Raw genomic sequence first — 17069 nt, forward strand, 5'->3', positions numbered from 1 at the left:
TTCAAATTTTTCGAGTTTCACCTGTATGGCCGCGAGTAGTTTTAAATTACCTTTTTTACTTTAGAAATGTAATTTTGTGCAGGGACTGTTCTAAACACGGGAAAAATGCGCCACTTTACAGGCATACTATAGACACCCCCCGGGTACGAATTTTTAAAGGAATATTTCACTTGTATTGTATTGTTTAATTTTAAGCATTATTAAAATTACGTTATATTGGCATGCAGCAATTTAGAAATTGGATGAAAGGTTTAGCACTGGGAAAAACTTTTTGAAAGATAAAGTGCATTTTATAAACAACTGTATAGATCATCCCAAGTTCCTAGTAAGTAGGAACAGCGATATGTCTCCTCTCCTACTCAGTCCTATCCCCATACAGTTAGAACACACTGAGGGAACACACATTTAACCCCTTGATCGCCCCCTAGTGTTAACCCCTTCACTACCAGTGACATTTACACTGAAATCAGTGCATTTTTATAGCACTGATCGCTGTATAAATGTCAGTGGTCCCAAAAAAGTGTCTGATCTGTCTGTTGCAATGTCACAGTACTGAAAAAAAATGCAGATCGCCGCCATTGCTGGTAAAAATAAAAAATGCAATAAAAATGCCCTAAATCTTTCCCATAGTTTGTAGACGCTATAACCTTTGCATAAACCAATCAGTAGGGTTGTCCCGATACCGATACTAGTATCGGTATCGGGACCGATTCCGAGTATTTGCGGGAGTACTTGTACTCCCGCAAATACCCCCGATACCGAAATAGAATACTTCCCCTGCCGTTACGCCGCATCCCGCCGCCGTTACGCCGCATCCCGCCGCATCCCCGCTACCGCCGACTGGGTAATACGGGCGGGGAACATTACAGCTTTGAATAGCTGTAATGATTTGCGCCGCGTATAGACACTCCCCCTTGCTTGGGTGAACTGTCCAATCCCGAGCGAGGGGGAGTGTGTATACGCAGCGCAAATCATTACAGCTATTCAAAGATGTAATGTTCCCCGCGCGTATTAACCAGTCGACGGCAGCGGGGATGCAGGTAAGGGGGACATGGCTGGATATGGGGGGGAGACATGGCTGGATATGGGGGACATGGCTGCATGGGGGGACATGGCTGCATGGGGGGACATGGCTGGATATGGGGGGACATGGCTGGATATGGGGGGGACATGGCTGGATATGGGGGGAGACATGGCTGCATATGGGGGGGACATGGCTGGATATGGGGGGACATAGCTGCATATGGGGGGGACATAGCTGATATGGGGGGACATGGCTGGATATGGTGGGGGACATGGCTGCATATGGGGGGGACATGGCTGCATCTGTGGGGGGACATGGCTGCATCTGTGGGGGGACATGGCTGGATATGGGGGGGACATGGCTGCATATGGGGGACATGGCTGGATATGGGGGACATGGCTGCATGGGGGGACATGGCTGGATATGGGGGGGACATGGCTGGATATGGGGGGAGACATGGCTGCATATGGGGGGGACATGGCTGGATATGGGGGGACATAGCTGCATATGGGGGGGACATAGCTGGATATGGGGGGACATGGCTGGATATGGTGGGGGACATGGCTGCATATGGGGGGGGGGCATGGCTGCATATGGGGGGGACATGGCTGCATATGGGGGGACATGGCTACATATGGGGGGGACATGGCTGCATATAGGGGGGACATGGCTGCATCTGTGGGGGGACATGGCTGCATCTGTGGGGGGACATGGCTGCATTTGTGGGGGGACATGGCTGCATTTGGGGACACATTTAAAAAAAAGTATCGGTATTCGGTATCTGCAAGTACTTGAAAGAGGTATCGGTACTTGTACTCAGTCCTAAAAAAGTGGTATCGGGACAACCCTACCAATCAGTATATGCTTATTGTGTTTTTTTTTTAACAATAATATGTAGAAGAATATATATTGGCCTAAACTGATACAGACATTTGTTTGATTTTTTTGTTTTTTTTATTTGGGGATATTTAATATAGCAAAAAGTAAAAAATATTGTTTTTTTTTTTCAAAATTGTCACTCTTTTTTTGTTTATAGAGCAAAAAAATTAAAAGAGGTGATCAAATACAATACCACCAAAAGAAAGCTATATTTGTGGGGGAAAAATAAGCAAATTTTGTTTGGGTACAGCATTGCAATTGTCAGTTAAAGCGATGCAGTGCCAAATTGAAAAAATTGCTCTGATTAGGAAGGGGGTAAAATCTTCCAAGGTTGAAGTGGTTAAATATTTGAGTTCTATATTTTCTCAGTTTTGGGTTAATTCTATAGGTAAATAGAGCAGGGTTAAACAAATTTATTTGAAGTAGGATAAACCTGTCTGAGACCAGTTAAATAATAAAATGATTTAAGTTCCTGCATCCTTGCCACTCATTTTTGGTGAATTATTCTTAAAGGATAATTTCACCGACATCTGATATTTGTTATAAAGTAGTCAGATTTTGTTCAAATCCCAGCCAGAATAATTCTCTTTAACCCCTTGCAACCAACACCAAGGGCCTCCCTTGCTGCAATTTCTGAAATGAAAAAATCCAAAGGGGCAGATTTTAAAGCTGTTTAAAATCTTTCCTTGAGCAAAATTGTTTTATAGGCAAGGTGATCCTCAAAGTTCTGTATAACTTTTTGAACTCCTGGTAAAATAGCACTGCATGGCATTTAAATGATGGCGATGATGTAAACGGTTATAAAATAAAACAGATTGATGGAACTATCTTAAAGCGTTTGTTACCCCATTTCATATTCCTAATATGTGCCTGCTGTACCATGCACTTGTAAGAAAAAGTATCCTGTTCTCTTTGTATTGCCTCATTTGTGTGAAATCCCTGGCATTCCTACTAGTCCCTCTGCTTTCCAATTAAAAACTGACCACACTAAGCAGGAGAGCACACCATGTTCCATTTTCTAGCTATGCAGGAAGTGAGGGCTGCTCTCTTCCAATGGTTATACTTGTCCTGACACACCCCCCCTGCACATCCACTCACTGGGAAGCTCAGTATTCTGTTGCTTGTCCTTCCCGCAGCTCTTATGCAGCTGAGAACAGAGGGAATGTGATCGCTTATAAAAAAAAAAAAGGGAAAAAAAAGGTATCTATAATTTATTTTATATCTGTATACAAAATGTTTTGCCTTTCATTTCTTTTTTAAACTGAATGGGCTGTTTTACAAGGTGATCGTTTACAATCACTTTAAGTTGGCCATAGGCTGAACACATTTTTTTAACAGATTGCTCCATCCACCCTAAACAATGTTCTCTGACACAGGGCTGCTGTTATAAATTATGGAGCCCCATACAGTCTACCTGGAAAGGGGCACAGATCCTAGAACTGATCCCCCTTCGGCACAGCCAGAGGGAGAAAGAGGAATAGAAGCCGGAAGCATTGCGGGGGGGGGGGGGGGATCTGGCCCTTTTGAACTAATAGGGCCCAGGTCCAGTACAGAAGGGCTAGCAGTATTGCCTTATCAGATGCCTTCACACCTGGTGGCATCGGAACAGTGCCTGTATTGGATGGATGGAGGTGCTGATAGTCTTGTCTCCTACAAACTTTCAATCAAAAGATGTAGAGCAGGAGGGAGTCAACAGGGCACAGAATATCGGGTTCATCAGAAACCAGCTAAAATGTGCTCCTTGTATGGCCAGCTTAAGGCCCTGTACACACGACCGCATCTATCCGCTGGGATTGATCCGCGGATCAGTTCCAGCAGATAGATCCGGTCGTGTGTAGGGCCTAGCGGACATTTTCAGGCGGACATTTGTCCAGCCGACGGTTTTCAAGCGGATAAAAATTTCTTAGCATGCTAAGAAATCTATCCGCTGGAAACCTGTCCAGCGGACTTATCCAGTCGTCTGTACAGACTCACCGAATAAGTCCATCCGCTCCCCTCCCTCACATGCGTCGTAATGATTCGACGCATGCGTGGAAGTATTTACCTTCCAGGGTCGCGCACGTCGCCGCGTCATCGTCGCGGCGACAGAGCGGCCACGTCACCGCGGATGTTTTACGCGGGGATTTTGATCTGATGGTGTGTACAGCCATCAGATCAAAATCCGCCAGCGGATTTATCTGCTGGAAACGGTCCGGCGGACCGTTTTCAGCGGATATCCTCTCGTGTGTACAAGGCCTAATGCACAAATGGGCATATTTGCATAGTGTTGTGGTAGTGAATTACTGTACATCTCTAAATGCTTCTTTAAAAACATAATTTTTGAAATTATTTATTTTTTCAGACTCCACACCACAAGGAGCTGCTGTTTCAAGTCCTTTGTCTATAAAGAACAATACAGAGCACATAAAACACAGTGTACCAGTGCTCCTATCCAGGCAACAGCCTTCCTCTTCTGGATACAGTCATACAGAGTTAACCGGGGGACACATTCCAATGTCTAGCTCGGGAGATTTTAGTCACAAACAGACCATTTGTCACACCACTGATTATCTTCATCCTGCTGGAGATGCAGAAAACACCCGTGATGCCCAATGGCCTTTATTACCTCAGAAGTTTAACATTTTAAAAGAGATCAAACAGAGAGCCAAGGTGTCTGATCAACTACCTGAAAATATCCCAAACAATGATCTTTGCCTCAAACCGAATCCAACTGCAACATCCCAGCCTCAGGGGAAGGACAATAGTGCACAAAGCTTGTTAGAAGCACACCAGGTTCCATCTAAAACCCCCTGCAAAATTGATGATAGACAAGAGCCTCAGACTTCAGATCTAGTTCTTCCCATACAACAACCAGGCTTTTCTTTTGTATTGGAAGAGACGGGCTTCTCTTTTTTGATGGGAGAGACAAACGTAGATAAAGACAAAAAATCCATGGAAATGGCCTTGGTTGGTCCTCCTCCTAACACGTTCAAAGATTCAACACAAGTAGTTTCTGAGCTTTCTGGAATAGAGGCAAAAAGGAATACACATGCTACACAAAACCAGTCTGCTCATTGCAACATGGCTGCTCCAGAGGCTAGGAAACATTCTGTAAATGTTTTACCGCAACAATTGATGGCTGATTTCAGTTCAAAAAAGGTGCCGCAACAAACAGACACTCATCTTGTGACTTCTGGATTTTCAACTCCAAACCAGAAAAGTAACGATTCCCAGTCACAACAAGGCCCAACCCATAACATTTTGGAGCCAAAAAGACAACCGGTGACACCAGCACAAACATGTTTTACATCTTTGCAGGCACAGGGCATACCGCCTAGCTCTACCACTGTGCAAATGGTATCTATGCCTCCTAAAGAACAGGAAACATCCAGTTCCAAAAGTGTTTGTGAATTTGAGCAAAGATGGTCTACACCGTTGCCATCAAAGCAGGAAGCGGCTAAGTCAAATCCAAATAATAAAAGTGGTTTGACTGGGTCTCCTAACTCACAGTCCCCAGAAAAGGCTCCTATTTCAAAAACCAAAATGAACACTGGAAATCAGCATGTACCCACAGAAAAGAACCTTACAGGGGTACAGACAGCTACCAATGGTAGACAAGCATCTCCTCCAGAATCACAAATTCAACAAGAGCCAATGAACCCTTCTGTAGACACCATTGGAGATCCTATATCAGACACACTACACAAAGATGTCGAATTAAATGCTGTCAATGGACACATTTTAAAAACGCAAAAGAAAGAACATTTACAAACCACACCAGCACAAACATGTTTTAGATCTTTGCAGGCACAGGGCATACCGCCTAGCTCTACCACTGTGCAAATGGTATCTATGCCTCCTAAAGAACAGGAAACACCCAGTTCCAAAAGTGTTTGTGAATTTGAGCAAAGAAGGTCTACACCGTTGCCATCAAAGCAGGAAGCGGCTAAGTCAAATCCGAATAATAATAGTGGTCTGACTGGGTCACCGTTGCCATCAAAGCAGGAAGCGGCGAAGTCAAATCCGAATAATAATAGTGGTCTGACTGGGTCACCGTTGCCATCAAAGCAGGAAGCGGCTAAGTCAAATCCAAATAATAATAGTGGTCTGACTGGGTCACCGTTGCCATCAAAGCAGGAAGCGGCTAAGTCAAATCCAAATAATAATAGTGGTCTGACTGGGTCACCGTTGCCATCAAAGCAGGAAGCGGCGAAGTCAAATCCGAATAATAATAGTGGTCTGACTGGGTCACCGTTGCCATCAAAGCAGGAAGCGGCTAAGTCAAATCCAAATAATAATAGTGGTCTGACTGGGTCACCATTGTCATCAAAGCAGGAAGCGGCGAAGTCAAATCCGAATAATAATAGTGGTCTGACTGGGTCACCGTTGTCATCAAAGCAGGAAGCGGCAAAGTCAAATCCGAATAATAATAGTGGTCTGACTGGGTCACCGTTGCCATCAAAGCAGGAAGCGGCTAAGTCAAATCCAAATAATAATAGTGGTCTGACTGGGTCACCGTTGCCATCAAAGCAGGAAGCGGCGAAGTCAAATCCGAATAATAATAGTGGTCTGACTGGGTCACCGTTGCCATCAAAGCAGGAAGCGGCGAAGTCAAATCCGAATAATAATAGTGGTCTGACTGGGTCACCGTTGCCATCAAAGCAGGAAGCGGCGAAGTCAAATCCGAATAATAATAGTGGTCTGACTGGGTCACCGTTGCCATCAAAGCAGGAAGCGGCTAAGTCAAATCCGAATAATAATAGTGGTCTGACTGGGTCACCGTTGTCATCAAAGCAGGAAGCGGCGAAGTCAAATCCGAATAATAACAGTGGTCTGATTGGGTCACCTAAATCACAGTCCCCAGACAAGGCTCCTATTTCAAAAACCCAAATGAACGCTGGAAATCAGCATGTACCCACAGAAAAGAACCTTACAGGGGAACAGACAGCTAGCAATGGTAGACAAACATCTCCTCCGGAATCACAAATTCAACAAGAGCCAATGAACCCTTCTGTAGACACCAATGGAGATCCTATATCAGACACACTACACAAAGATGTCGAATTTAATTCTGTCAATGAACAAAGTTTAAAAACGCAAAAGAAAGAACATTTACAAACCAGAGATGGGGTTTTTGGAGCAAAAACGCCACCTTCATCATCTCAACAGAATGCTAATACCAGCCATGTTTACACACATGAGCCAACAGTAACTTTTCAAGTACAACCAAAAGTCCCTGATCCGCATACAAGTTCATCAATGGAGCAGATCAGATCCTCACCTAGAGAACACCACTACTATAATGGCGCTGCTGGTACGGCACCCGAGCAACAAGTTTCACATTGGGATCATAGTGCTCCTCCTGTTCTGTCTGGACAGCCGATTACACCAAATAACCAGCAGGACAGTTCAGACAACAGTTCAGAAGAAAGCACGAAAACATGGCAGACAGAAAGTAATACTAATTGCTGCATATTATGATTTCCCTCCAGTGTCTATCCAAATGAACTCAAAACTTTCTAAATTTAGGTGGTTTTGAAAAATGTAAGAGGGGTGTAAAATTTAATTAAACAAAGTCAGCAAATATGGACTTTGTTAAAGTATAACTTTTTATTTGGATAGAGCAGAGAGGAATTAAAGCACCTGCCATGTATTTATTGCTGTCTGTGTTACCTTTAGGGAGATTTACCTTTTCAATTTGCCCTTTTTACCATTATCTCTGAAAGTAAAATCACACACTTTGGGTTGTCTCCAGAAAAGGAAAAGAGGAGAAACCTTCCAATGGGGATTAGTTCTAGTGATAACCAAGGATTTAGAGGGATTTTCCCTCGCTTCCTGCCTTGGCTATTGGATAGGAAGAGAAGGAAAATCTCCCCAATAGGACACAGGTGGCAAAAAATCAGACGGGGTTATAACGCCTCCCCATACTCTAGCCAAAATGAAAAAAAAAAAAAAAAAAACTTTGCCTTCATTTCTACTTTAATCTTTACATATACCCACTGAAATGACAAACCTCAGGTTATACACAGAGAATACACAAATCCTCCTTCATAAGTTGTACCTGTTTATCTGCAGCCCTCTTTCCTTTACAGCCTCCCAAAGCACACATTTTACACAGCATCTCTGAGCTTAAGAGGCAGGGGGCTGGAATCAGATGTCACACACTGCACAGTACAGAGAAGAGAGTTGATTGTAATCTGAGACCTCAGTGGATGGAAAGGACACACACCCCTCTACACAGCCCCATAGGGAAACATGCACAGCAGAGGATGTCAATCAACATCTGTGTGCTGGAGGAGGAATTGGGCTGTCCCTGGGGTTCTGTGGTGCCAGCATAGCCTGTCACAAGTGAAATACACTTGGTGCTTTAGTTTAAGGCTAATACACACTATAGCGGGATAGATGTGTTCATTTTTTCATTTCAGAGGTTTACAACCACATTAAGCCTCACCCCCAATTTTGTACATTACACTCATGATTGGACAAAGTATTGCTCTCTATCTGTTTTTTGTAACATTGTTTCTTATTGCTTTATATTTACACAACATTTTCTACTGTGCTTTTTCCTGGTTTCAGATGACATACCATAGTACTGACATACTGTATATCAAGTTTTAAATATTTACAGCCCTCAACAGCATTCTGGATATGGACAGAACTATTTTCTTCATGTCTTACTTTACTAAAACGTTATCTTTCATGATGATATTGTGTGATAGTTTGATATTGTGTTCTGTTTTAAAGGCTAGCTGCACTTTACACATTTATGCTTTTTTCGTCATATACTGTATATCAACTGCAAAGGGAACCTGTTTTGCTAATAGGAAGTTTCAAACAAGGCCTGCAACCTGGCAGCAATGTATTTAATTTGCTCTCTTATGAAATTGACTGCTCCTAACGATTACTAGGGCAAGTAGATGGGTATGAGAGAGAAGAGCTGCTCATCTACCCCTTGGAGGCCTTGTGTCTGAAACCTCTGGTCATCAGAAAACAAGTCAACCATTACAGCTGATAGGAAAAATGAACAGTTAAGTTGTGAAAGTGTGCACAATCTTTCAACATGAATTCTTCTGAGAAGCTCATTCATATGTTGGGACATTAATGATTAACTCAGGGATCATACCGATGTGGTATCAACTTTTCAATTATTTGTATTGTTCATAATATTTGTTGGGTTTTGACCTGTATGCAATATTTCAGGAGCGTACTTTTTTTATACAGATGCATAAACCTTGGTCCTCTTTGCCTACATATGTCCTTCTCCTTGTCTCCTCAGACCCAGTTGAATTTGTGCTTTAATGGGAAATAATTATCCCATCTCCCATAGCAGGCTGGATGGAGAGGCTCTGGTATAATTACCGTATTTATCGCGGTATAACGCGCTCCCGCGTATACCGCGCACCCCTAAAGTGGCCCCCAATCCTGTGGAAAAAAGTTTTTTAGTTTTTTTGTACTTACAGTTTTGGTGTCTTGCGCGGCGTCCATCGGCGGCCTCGTCGGGTCCGGCGTCCTTCTGCGGCTTCGGGTGTCCTCTTCAGCGGGTCCGGCGTCCGTCTTCGGCGGGTCGGGTGTCCTCTTCGGCGGGTCAGGGGTCCTCTTCGGCGGGTCGGGGATCCTCTTCGGCGGGTCCGGCGTCCTTCTGTGGCGTCCTCGCAGCGTCATCCCCGCTCGTTTCCCGCCACGAGTTTGAATACTGCGCCGGCATATACCGAGCGCAGTACACTTGTGAATCTTCGGGCAGGCTCGGCAACTGTCTTGCTGACGTCCTGTACGCTCAGAACGTCAGTGCGAGAGGCGCCGAGACTGCCCGAAGATTCACGAGTGCACTGCGCTCCGTATATGCCGGCGCAGTATTCAAACTCGTGGCGGGAAAGCGGGTATCGGCGTATATCGCGCACCCACGATTTTGCCCTGATTTTCAGGGCAAAATAGTGCGCGGTATACGCTGATAAATACGGTACTCGCCTTATGGAATCACACCCTGGCCTCGCAGGTTACTAGCTAAGAGGTACTATTTAGCAACTGGAAAGGTTTGTGTTATTTTACCGTAATGCATCCTATGCATTAAGGTGAAAAACCATCTGGCAACGACGGGCCCTCCAGCCCCCCATTTTACTTACCTGAGCCTGTTCACCTGCTTGGCTCGTCCCCTGCATCCTCTTCTCCACGGAGTCTCTGCGTTGATTGGATAGGTTGAAAGCAGAGCAGCCATTGGCTCCTGCTGTTGTCAATCATATCCAATGACGCGGCTGCCGGGGGCGGGACCGAGACATACACTCTGTGTCTATGGACGCAGAGTGTATGAGACAGGAGCACGCCTGCAAGGTAATCCCCTCAGGAGAGAGCTTTCTGAGGGGGTTAGCTATTGTGGGGAGGAGCCGAGAGAGCCGCCGTGGGACCCCAGAAGAGGACGATCGAGGCCACTCTGTGCAAAGCAAACTGCACAGTGGAGATAAGTATGACATGTTTGTTTTAAAAAAATTATATCTGAACCTTTACAACCCCTTTAACTATTACTATTTGTACAGGTAATGGTAAGGGAGGGGGTTCTCAGTGCTGCCTGTTCTCAGGTAGTAAACATCAGCAAGTAGAGCATTTCATTTCTGCTTTTTATCTTCTTTCTATAATTTGACATTTATAGTATTAAAGAAGAACAAGACTACTATAGTGTAGCATACAGTTTGTACACAACACAGTTAAAACATTACCATAAAAATAGCATTTCATTGAAAAAGGAAAATGTTTTGCTGGAATAACTGCCCAACTTAATTTGCCACATTAATAAAATAACTCATGCTGTTTTAAGTGTGGAATTATGTGTGTGTTTGTGGTGCACTTTTATGAGACGGCTTTGCAAATTATGCTGTTGAATTTATTTGGGTCTTCTGAATTTTGAAAACAAAGGGCTAGATTCAGGTATCTGCGCCTGATCTTACGGCGGCGCAGCGTATCGTATTTATGCTACGCCGCCGCAACTTACAGGAGCAAGTGCAGTATTCACAAAGCACTTTCTCCGTAAGTTGTGGCGGCGTAGCGTAAATGGGGCCGGCGTAAGCGCGCAAAATTCAAATGTGTAAGGGGGAGGCGTGTTTTATGTTGATGTGTGTTGACCTGACGTGATTGACGTTTTGTACGAACAGTGCGTATGCGCCGTCCGTGTACATATCCCAGTGTGCATTGCTCCAAATGATGTAGCAAGGACGTCATTGGTTTCGACTTGAACGTAAATTACGTCCAGCCCTATTCGCGAACGACTTACGCAAACAACGTAAAAAATTCAAAAATCTAAAATTCACGTTCCCCCTCACATAGAGCCTACTGTGGAAAGCGAGCCAGGCCTGGTCCCCAAATTTCAAGGGAATCCGCTCAGAATTTATTAAACGTAAACCCTCCCTCATAATATGACCTGGGCAATCTCTTAAGGCCAGTGGCGCATGAAAGACCGTACCCACAATCCTCTCACCCAGGAGTCTCCTAGGGAGGGACCTGATATCCTCTGCTGTCACATGCCACCGTTTAAGAATTTTCAGGCACGGGGCAACATAAGCCGGGAGCTTACCATGCTTGATCCTTAGGCTTTTCACTGGCCCGCCACTCTCCCAACAGCCCAGAAAAGGTCTAAACCAGATCTGGAAAATACCCACCCATCCAGGCGGTCTCTCTGCCAGCATGTTACCAAAATTGTGTTTTAAAAACATCAGATAGAAGAATACAACCGGGTTGACCATCCCTAAGCCACCCTTCTGCCTAGATAGGTAAGTCACATTCCGCTTCACAAGATTCAGCCTGTTCCCCCATAGTAATTGGAAGAAACAACTATAAATCCTGGTATAGAAGGATTCCGGCAAGATGCAAACAAAGCTGACATACAGAAAGGTAGGAATCAGGTAGGTCTTGATCAAGTCCACCCTTTCCCTCAAGGAAAGCCACCACCCTTTCCAGCTTTTCACCTTGACATCAGCATCATTCAGCCTGGCTTCCCAATTTAACTTACTGTAATCATCAGGGCCAAACTCGATGCCTAATATTTTGACTTTCTGCTGAGGCCTCGGGAAGATGTCCGGAAGTGCAAAGCTCTCATCTCCCTCGCTCATCCAAAAAACTTCACTTTTATCACGGTTGACCTTGGAGCCTGATGCCTCGGAATACTGCTCTATAACTGAGACCACCTCTTGCGCCTCCTCTGTCCCAGAGATAAAAACAGAAACGTCATCAGCATAGGCTACAACCCTCAAGGGCGGCTCACCAGCAGTGCCCACCGGCACTCCGCACAACGGTCCGCTCTCTAGCCTTCTGATGAAGGGGTCGATTGCAAAAACGTATAGCAAAGGGCTCAGCGGACACCCCTGATCCAACCCTGAAGGGTCGTCCAACCCAACCGTTAACAAGCATGAAGCTCTCTGCCTCTCTGTATAAAGTCTTAAGCCATCCAATAAACCCACCCTCCAGGCCATACTTGTCAAGGAGAAGCCAGAGGTACTCATGATTGACACGATCAAAAGCCTTCGCCTGATCCAATGCCAGCAAGTACTTTCCCCAGCCCTCAGCCCTGCAACGCTCCAGAGCCTCCCGGACAGCTAACACCGCTGAAAAAGTGCTCCTGCCCTGGATCGAACAGTGCTGCTGACGAGAAAGCAATCTGTCTGCTACTGACGACAAGCGGCAGAAAATTATCTTTGCCAGAATCTTTCTATCGACATTGAGAAGGCTAATGGGGCGCCAATTCTCAATAATCGAAGGATCCTTACCTTTTGACAACAGAATAACAGCAGATTGTCTCATGGAGGGAGGGAGCGAACCCTCTTGCAGACAGCCATTAAATACCTCCACAAGATAAGGTACCAAGCTGGATTTGAAAGTCTTATAAAATTCAGCCGTCAATCCGTCTGGCCCAGGTGTTTTCTTAATGGCCAGACCGTCTATAGCTTTGACTACCTCTTCTGCTGTGATTTCCCCCGTCAAACTTGCCAGCGGAATGTTATTTCCCAGATCTGGTGTAGAATCCAGAAAACTTGACATCTTTGCCCGATCGAGGTACTTCTCCCCCAGAAGATCCACATAAAAAGACCTTGAGACCTCCAGGATCCCTGACCTGGATTTCGTCAAAGAGCCCGTACTATCCCTTAGCCCAACAACCGTCTTAACTGCTGCGCTTTGTTTGCAGTTCTGATAAGGGTCGGGCGAGTGATATTTCCCGTAGTCCCTTTCCAGAACCAAAGAAGCGTGCCGGTCATACTGATACTTCCTAAGGAGAAGTTTCACCTCAGAGATTGCCCCTGAATCTCCACCATTAGAGACAAGGCGATCAAGTTTTCTCCGCAGCTGTTGGTAGGCAATGTACTTACCAAGCTGTTTCCTTTTTCCTATGGCCTTGAAAAACCCACTAATCCGGCTTTTGACAAGCTCCCACCACTCCGACTTACTGCTGCAGAAATCCAGGATGGTTACCTGAGCCTGAAAAAAATCCTCAAAAGATTGTCTTACCTCCTCGTCATCCAGCAGAGCCGAATTCATCCTCCAAATACCCTTTCCAATAGGTGGCATATCTGAAGCATTAAGAATAACAGACAGCATAAGGTGATCAGAGAACTCCACCATACGACACTCAGGAGCCGAAAAGGCAGAGTCCCCCTTAAAAAAAAACCTGTCTATCCTGCTCTCACAACTACCTCTCTTAAATGTGTACCCTGTGCTGTCTGGGCAACGCTTAATATGCGCATCTTCCAGACCTGCTTCCCTGACTATCATATTAAGAAAGACGCTATCATATCTCAGGCTGTCAGTGGAGCCTTTCCTGTCTTTGGGCCTAGTGACAGTGTTAAAATCACCTCCAAAGACAACTTGCCGAGATGTAAAAAGGAAAGGCTTAATCTTTGTAAAGAGGCATTTCCTCTCCCATCTAGTTTGTGGTCCATAAATATTTACCAGACGTAGATCATGCCCCTTCACAGAGACGTCCAGGACCATAACCTTCCAATCTCTACCTCGATAACCCGCCGACACGTTACCATGCCAGTAAAAAGTACTGCAACTCCGCTGTAAGGCTCGGCCGCAAGAGACCAGAAGGAGGGCCCACGTCTCCACTCCCTCTTTGCCAGGTGGACATCGGCAAGGCTATTTAGCCGGGTCTCTTGCAAAAATAAAACATCAGCATCCATCTCGCTGAGCAAAAATAAGGCCATATTGCGAGCCCCTACAGATTTTATGCTGGCAACATTAATCGTTGCCACCTTTATCGGAGTGGGAACTGCCATTAGGATGATTGAGGTAGGCGTTTCTTAGCCTGAGCACCCTCCTCCTTTACTGGAGACCCTGGCCTCTTTAGGGAACATTCTCCCTCATCCTCCTCCATCTGAGACACGGAATTAGAAGACTCCTCTTCCCCGTCAGATAAGGACCCAAACTTGTTTCCCAGAGGTAGATCATCTACCTCTAAAGATGAAGCCGAGGAGGCAGAGGTCAGGACTACTTTATTCCTCCTTCTGCTTACCTTGGTCCACTCCCCCTCCTCCCCTGAAACATTACCCTTAAAGGCCTCATCTATATCATTAGCAGTGGCAACTTCCCCCTTCTTCCCCTTAGAACCTCCACTAGAGGTCTTACGTTTCCCCAGGGAAGGTCCCGACGAAGCTGCCACCTCAGATCGGCATGAATCCGCCCCTTTGGCAGCCTCAGCCAATCTGGATGACTTGGATACATTAGGAACACTGGGTATCTGAAACACTGGGGAAGAACACACAACAGAAGTAGACACTGACACAGTAGGAAGCACAGACTGGGGAGCAGACACAGGAGGGGTCACACCTTCAGATTGGGAAACTGACACCTGGGGGGGCCCCTCAGGACTAGCTGAAACAGCCCCACCAACCTCTTGCTGCCCCCCACGTTCCTCCTCCTCCATTCTCAGCAGTTCTTCCACCAACCCCGGCTGATTATGGAGGGCTTCAGGGCAAAGGCTATAGGGGTGACCTAACTTGTTACAAAGATTACAACGAATATTGTTGCAGTCCTTTGCAACATGGTCTGAGCCCTGACAGAGGGAACATTTCTGCATAGTACATGAGCTTGAAAAATGGCCTTTCTCACCACAGCGATGACATAACTTTGGCTGTCCTGCATAAAAGGTAATGATCCTGTCACGACCTATAAAGGCAGAGGAAGGGATGTGCTTAACAACATTACCGGTGACATGCAGTTTTACTAATACTGTCCATCCTCCTGTCCATATCCCCCTGTCATCTAAAACCTTCCTCAAGGGGGCTTGGACATCCGCATATCTCTCCAACCACACCCCCAAATCCGCAGCAGGAATGGATTCATTACGCACTAGAATGGTGACGTTTTTATATAATGGCTGGCGGGAGACTACTTTAGGTGACAAACCTGTCCATCTTGGGGACTTCTTGCACTTCTGCTCATACCTCTCCCAAAAGACATCCAATCCTTCTGCCTTGACAAAGGAGAGGTCATACTCATATGACCCAACTGGGCTGATAAGGGCAAAAATCTCCCCTGCTTTAAAACCCATCCCCAGAATGCGGTCCACCACATCTCTCCTATTTGGGGGGGGACCTTCTCCAATCCACCTCAATTGGACCACATTGCGGCGTTTAAAGGAGCTACCAGATGGTGTCATATTGGCCTGACCTTCAGTCACATCACTCCTAGCAACCGCAGAATAACTGGCCCTACTCACCCCTGGGACAGGTGCAGCCACTGCTGCAGCATAGGAAATAACCGCACTCCTTGCAACATCACTCTTAGGTACAGACCCCTCTTTAGATAACGCAGCAACAACATTATTGTCAGGAGCAGAGACTTCTGACACAGAAATGTCATTTACATTGCCCTTGGTAATTCTACCTTCATTACCAGTAACTGAAGGGTTACCAACAGTGATGTCTTTATCAGCACTCTTCACAGCAGAGTCCATACACCCTTCACTGGCTGGCTGTACACAGGTGGAAGTCTCAGCCAGGAGATGAGTTTGCTCTGCGCTGCCCTCTACTGCACAATCCATAGGAACTACACCTCCATTGTGTTGTATAGGCAAGTTCTGAACAAGACCTGCTTTTACCTTCACCTGATGTTTCAAAGGTTTTGGGGGGACACCATTATCCTCCTCTTCATCCTCAGATGATCCAGACACTGCAAACTTGCGACCATGCAATGGTGATTCCATTTCTGCAATGAAGTTCATCATACCTGCTCCCTTCACAGGCTCAGATGGATCATCTTGCTCCATAGCCTCCTGCTGCGGTGGTAAGGGCACAGAACTTTCTTGGCCCGATGACATACTGCCAGACAAAACACCTGACTGCTGATCACCTGCAGCCTGTGTGCCAGAGCTTTCATCACTTTCTTCAGGCATACTGGTACTTGGCTTGGAATGCAAAGATTTTCCAGCATGCTGGCCAGAAACACAATCCAAGCCCACAGAAACTTTTTTGCTTTGCACTGACCTTGGCTTCTCGCACTCTGGTGATGCCTGTCCTCCACTGGCCTCTATAGCCCCTCTGCGCATTGCACGGAATCGATCATCATTGCCATATTTCTTCTTGAAAGCACCGCTGGTTTCTTTCAATGTAGCCACCAGCAGACTCTGCTTTTCCACTTTGGCCTCCAAAGCCATTAACTCAGGCCGCATCTGTCTCCTCTTGGAACTATGCAGCCATGGGCGTCCGCTCCATAGGGCAAGGGGGGTCGTTTGCCCCCCCCTGGAATCGCCAGGGAGAGCCAGGAGCAGGCCCGAACCGGCCCTGGGTCCGCTTTAAGCGGTGACTGCAGTGCTCACCTCCTTCTGTCCTCTGGCGCTCGTATTGTATGTCATGGAGCTGGGTCTGTGTGCAAGGTCCCCCCCCCCCCTTGTTCGGCTCGTCTGATAGTCTTCTAGTGTTCCGCCTATCACACGAGCCGAACTAGGGGGGCGGGACCTTGCACACAGACCCAGCTCCGTGACATACGATACGAGCGCCAGAGGACAGAGGGAGGGGAGCACCGCTTTATTTTGTTTACCAGGCATGTGCTTTGTTTGTTCCAACATATGTTGCCACAGGTAACACTAGACGACAATTTTCTGATGTGTTTTTAGCAAGTCTGGAAATGCAGAGCAAACACAACACAGAGTTGTAGTCTACGGCATAGTTTTTTAGTTGTCCCTTATTTAGAGTGCCCGTCCCTCTTCTGG

At 46.1% G+C, this 17069-nt stretch overlaps 1 protein-coding gene across 2 annotated transcripts in view; it reads left to right on the forward strand.

Annotated features, from left to right (window-relative positions):
- LOC120915280 overlaps positions 1-7842 on the forward strand; it is a 55949-nt gene extending 48107 nt beyond the window's left edge. The window contains exons 7-8 of one of the 2 annotated variants that reach the window (XM_040325660.1): positions 4245-5855; positions 5922-7842. In XM_040325660.1, the coding sequence (XP_040181594.1) occupies positions 4245-5855; positions 5922-7363 (3053 nt within the window). In that variant the 3' untranslated portion in view covers positions 7364-7842. Of the gene's footprint in view, positions 1-4244 lie in introns of both variants that reach the window. The other variant, XM_040325659.1, reaches the window with a different exon arrangement.
- Positions 7843-17069: the final 9227 nt, after the last annotated feature.

Source organism: Rana temporaria, chromosome 10, assembly GCF_905171775.1.
Source record: "Rana temporaria chromosome 10, aRanTem1.1, whole genome shotgun sequence".
In the NCBI taxonomy this organism is placed as follows: Eukaryota; Metazoa; Chordata; class Amphibia; order Anura; family Ranidae; genus Rana; species Rana temporaria.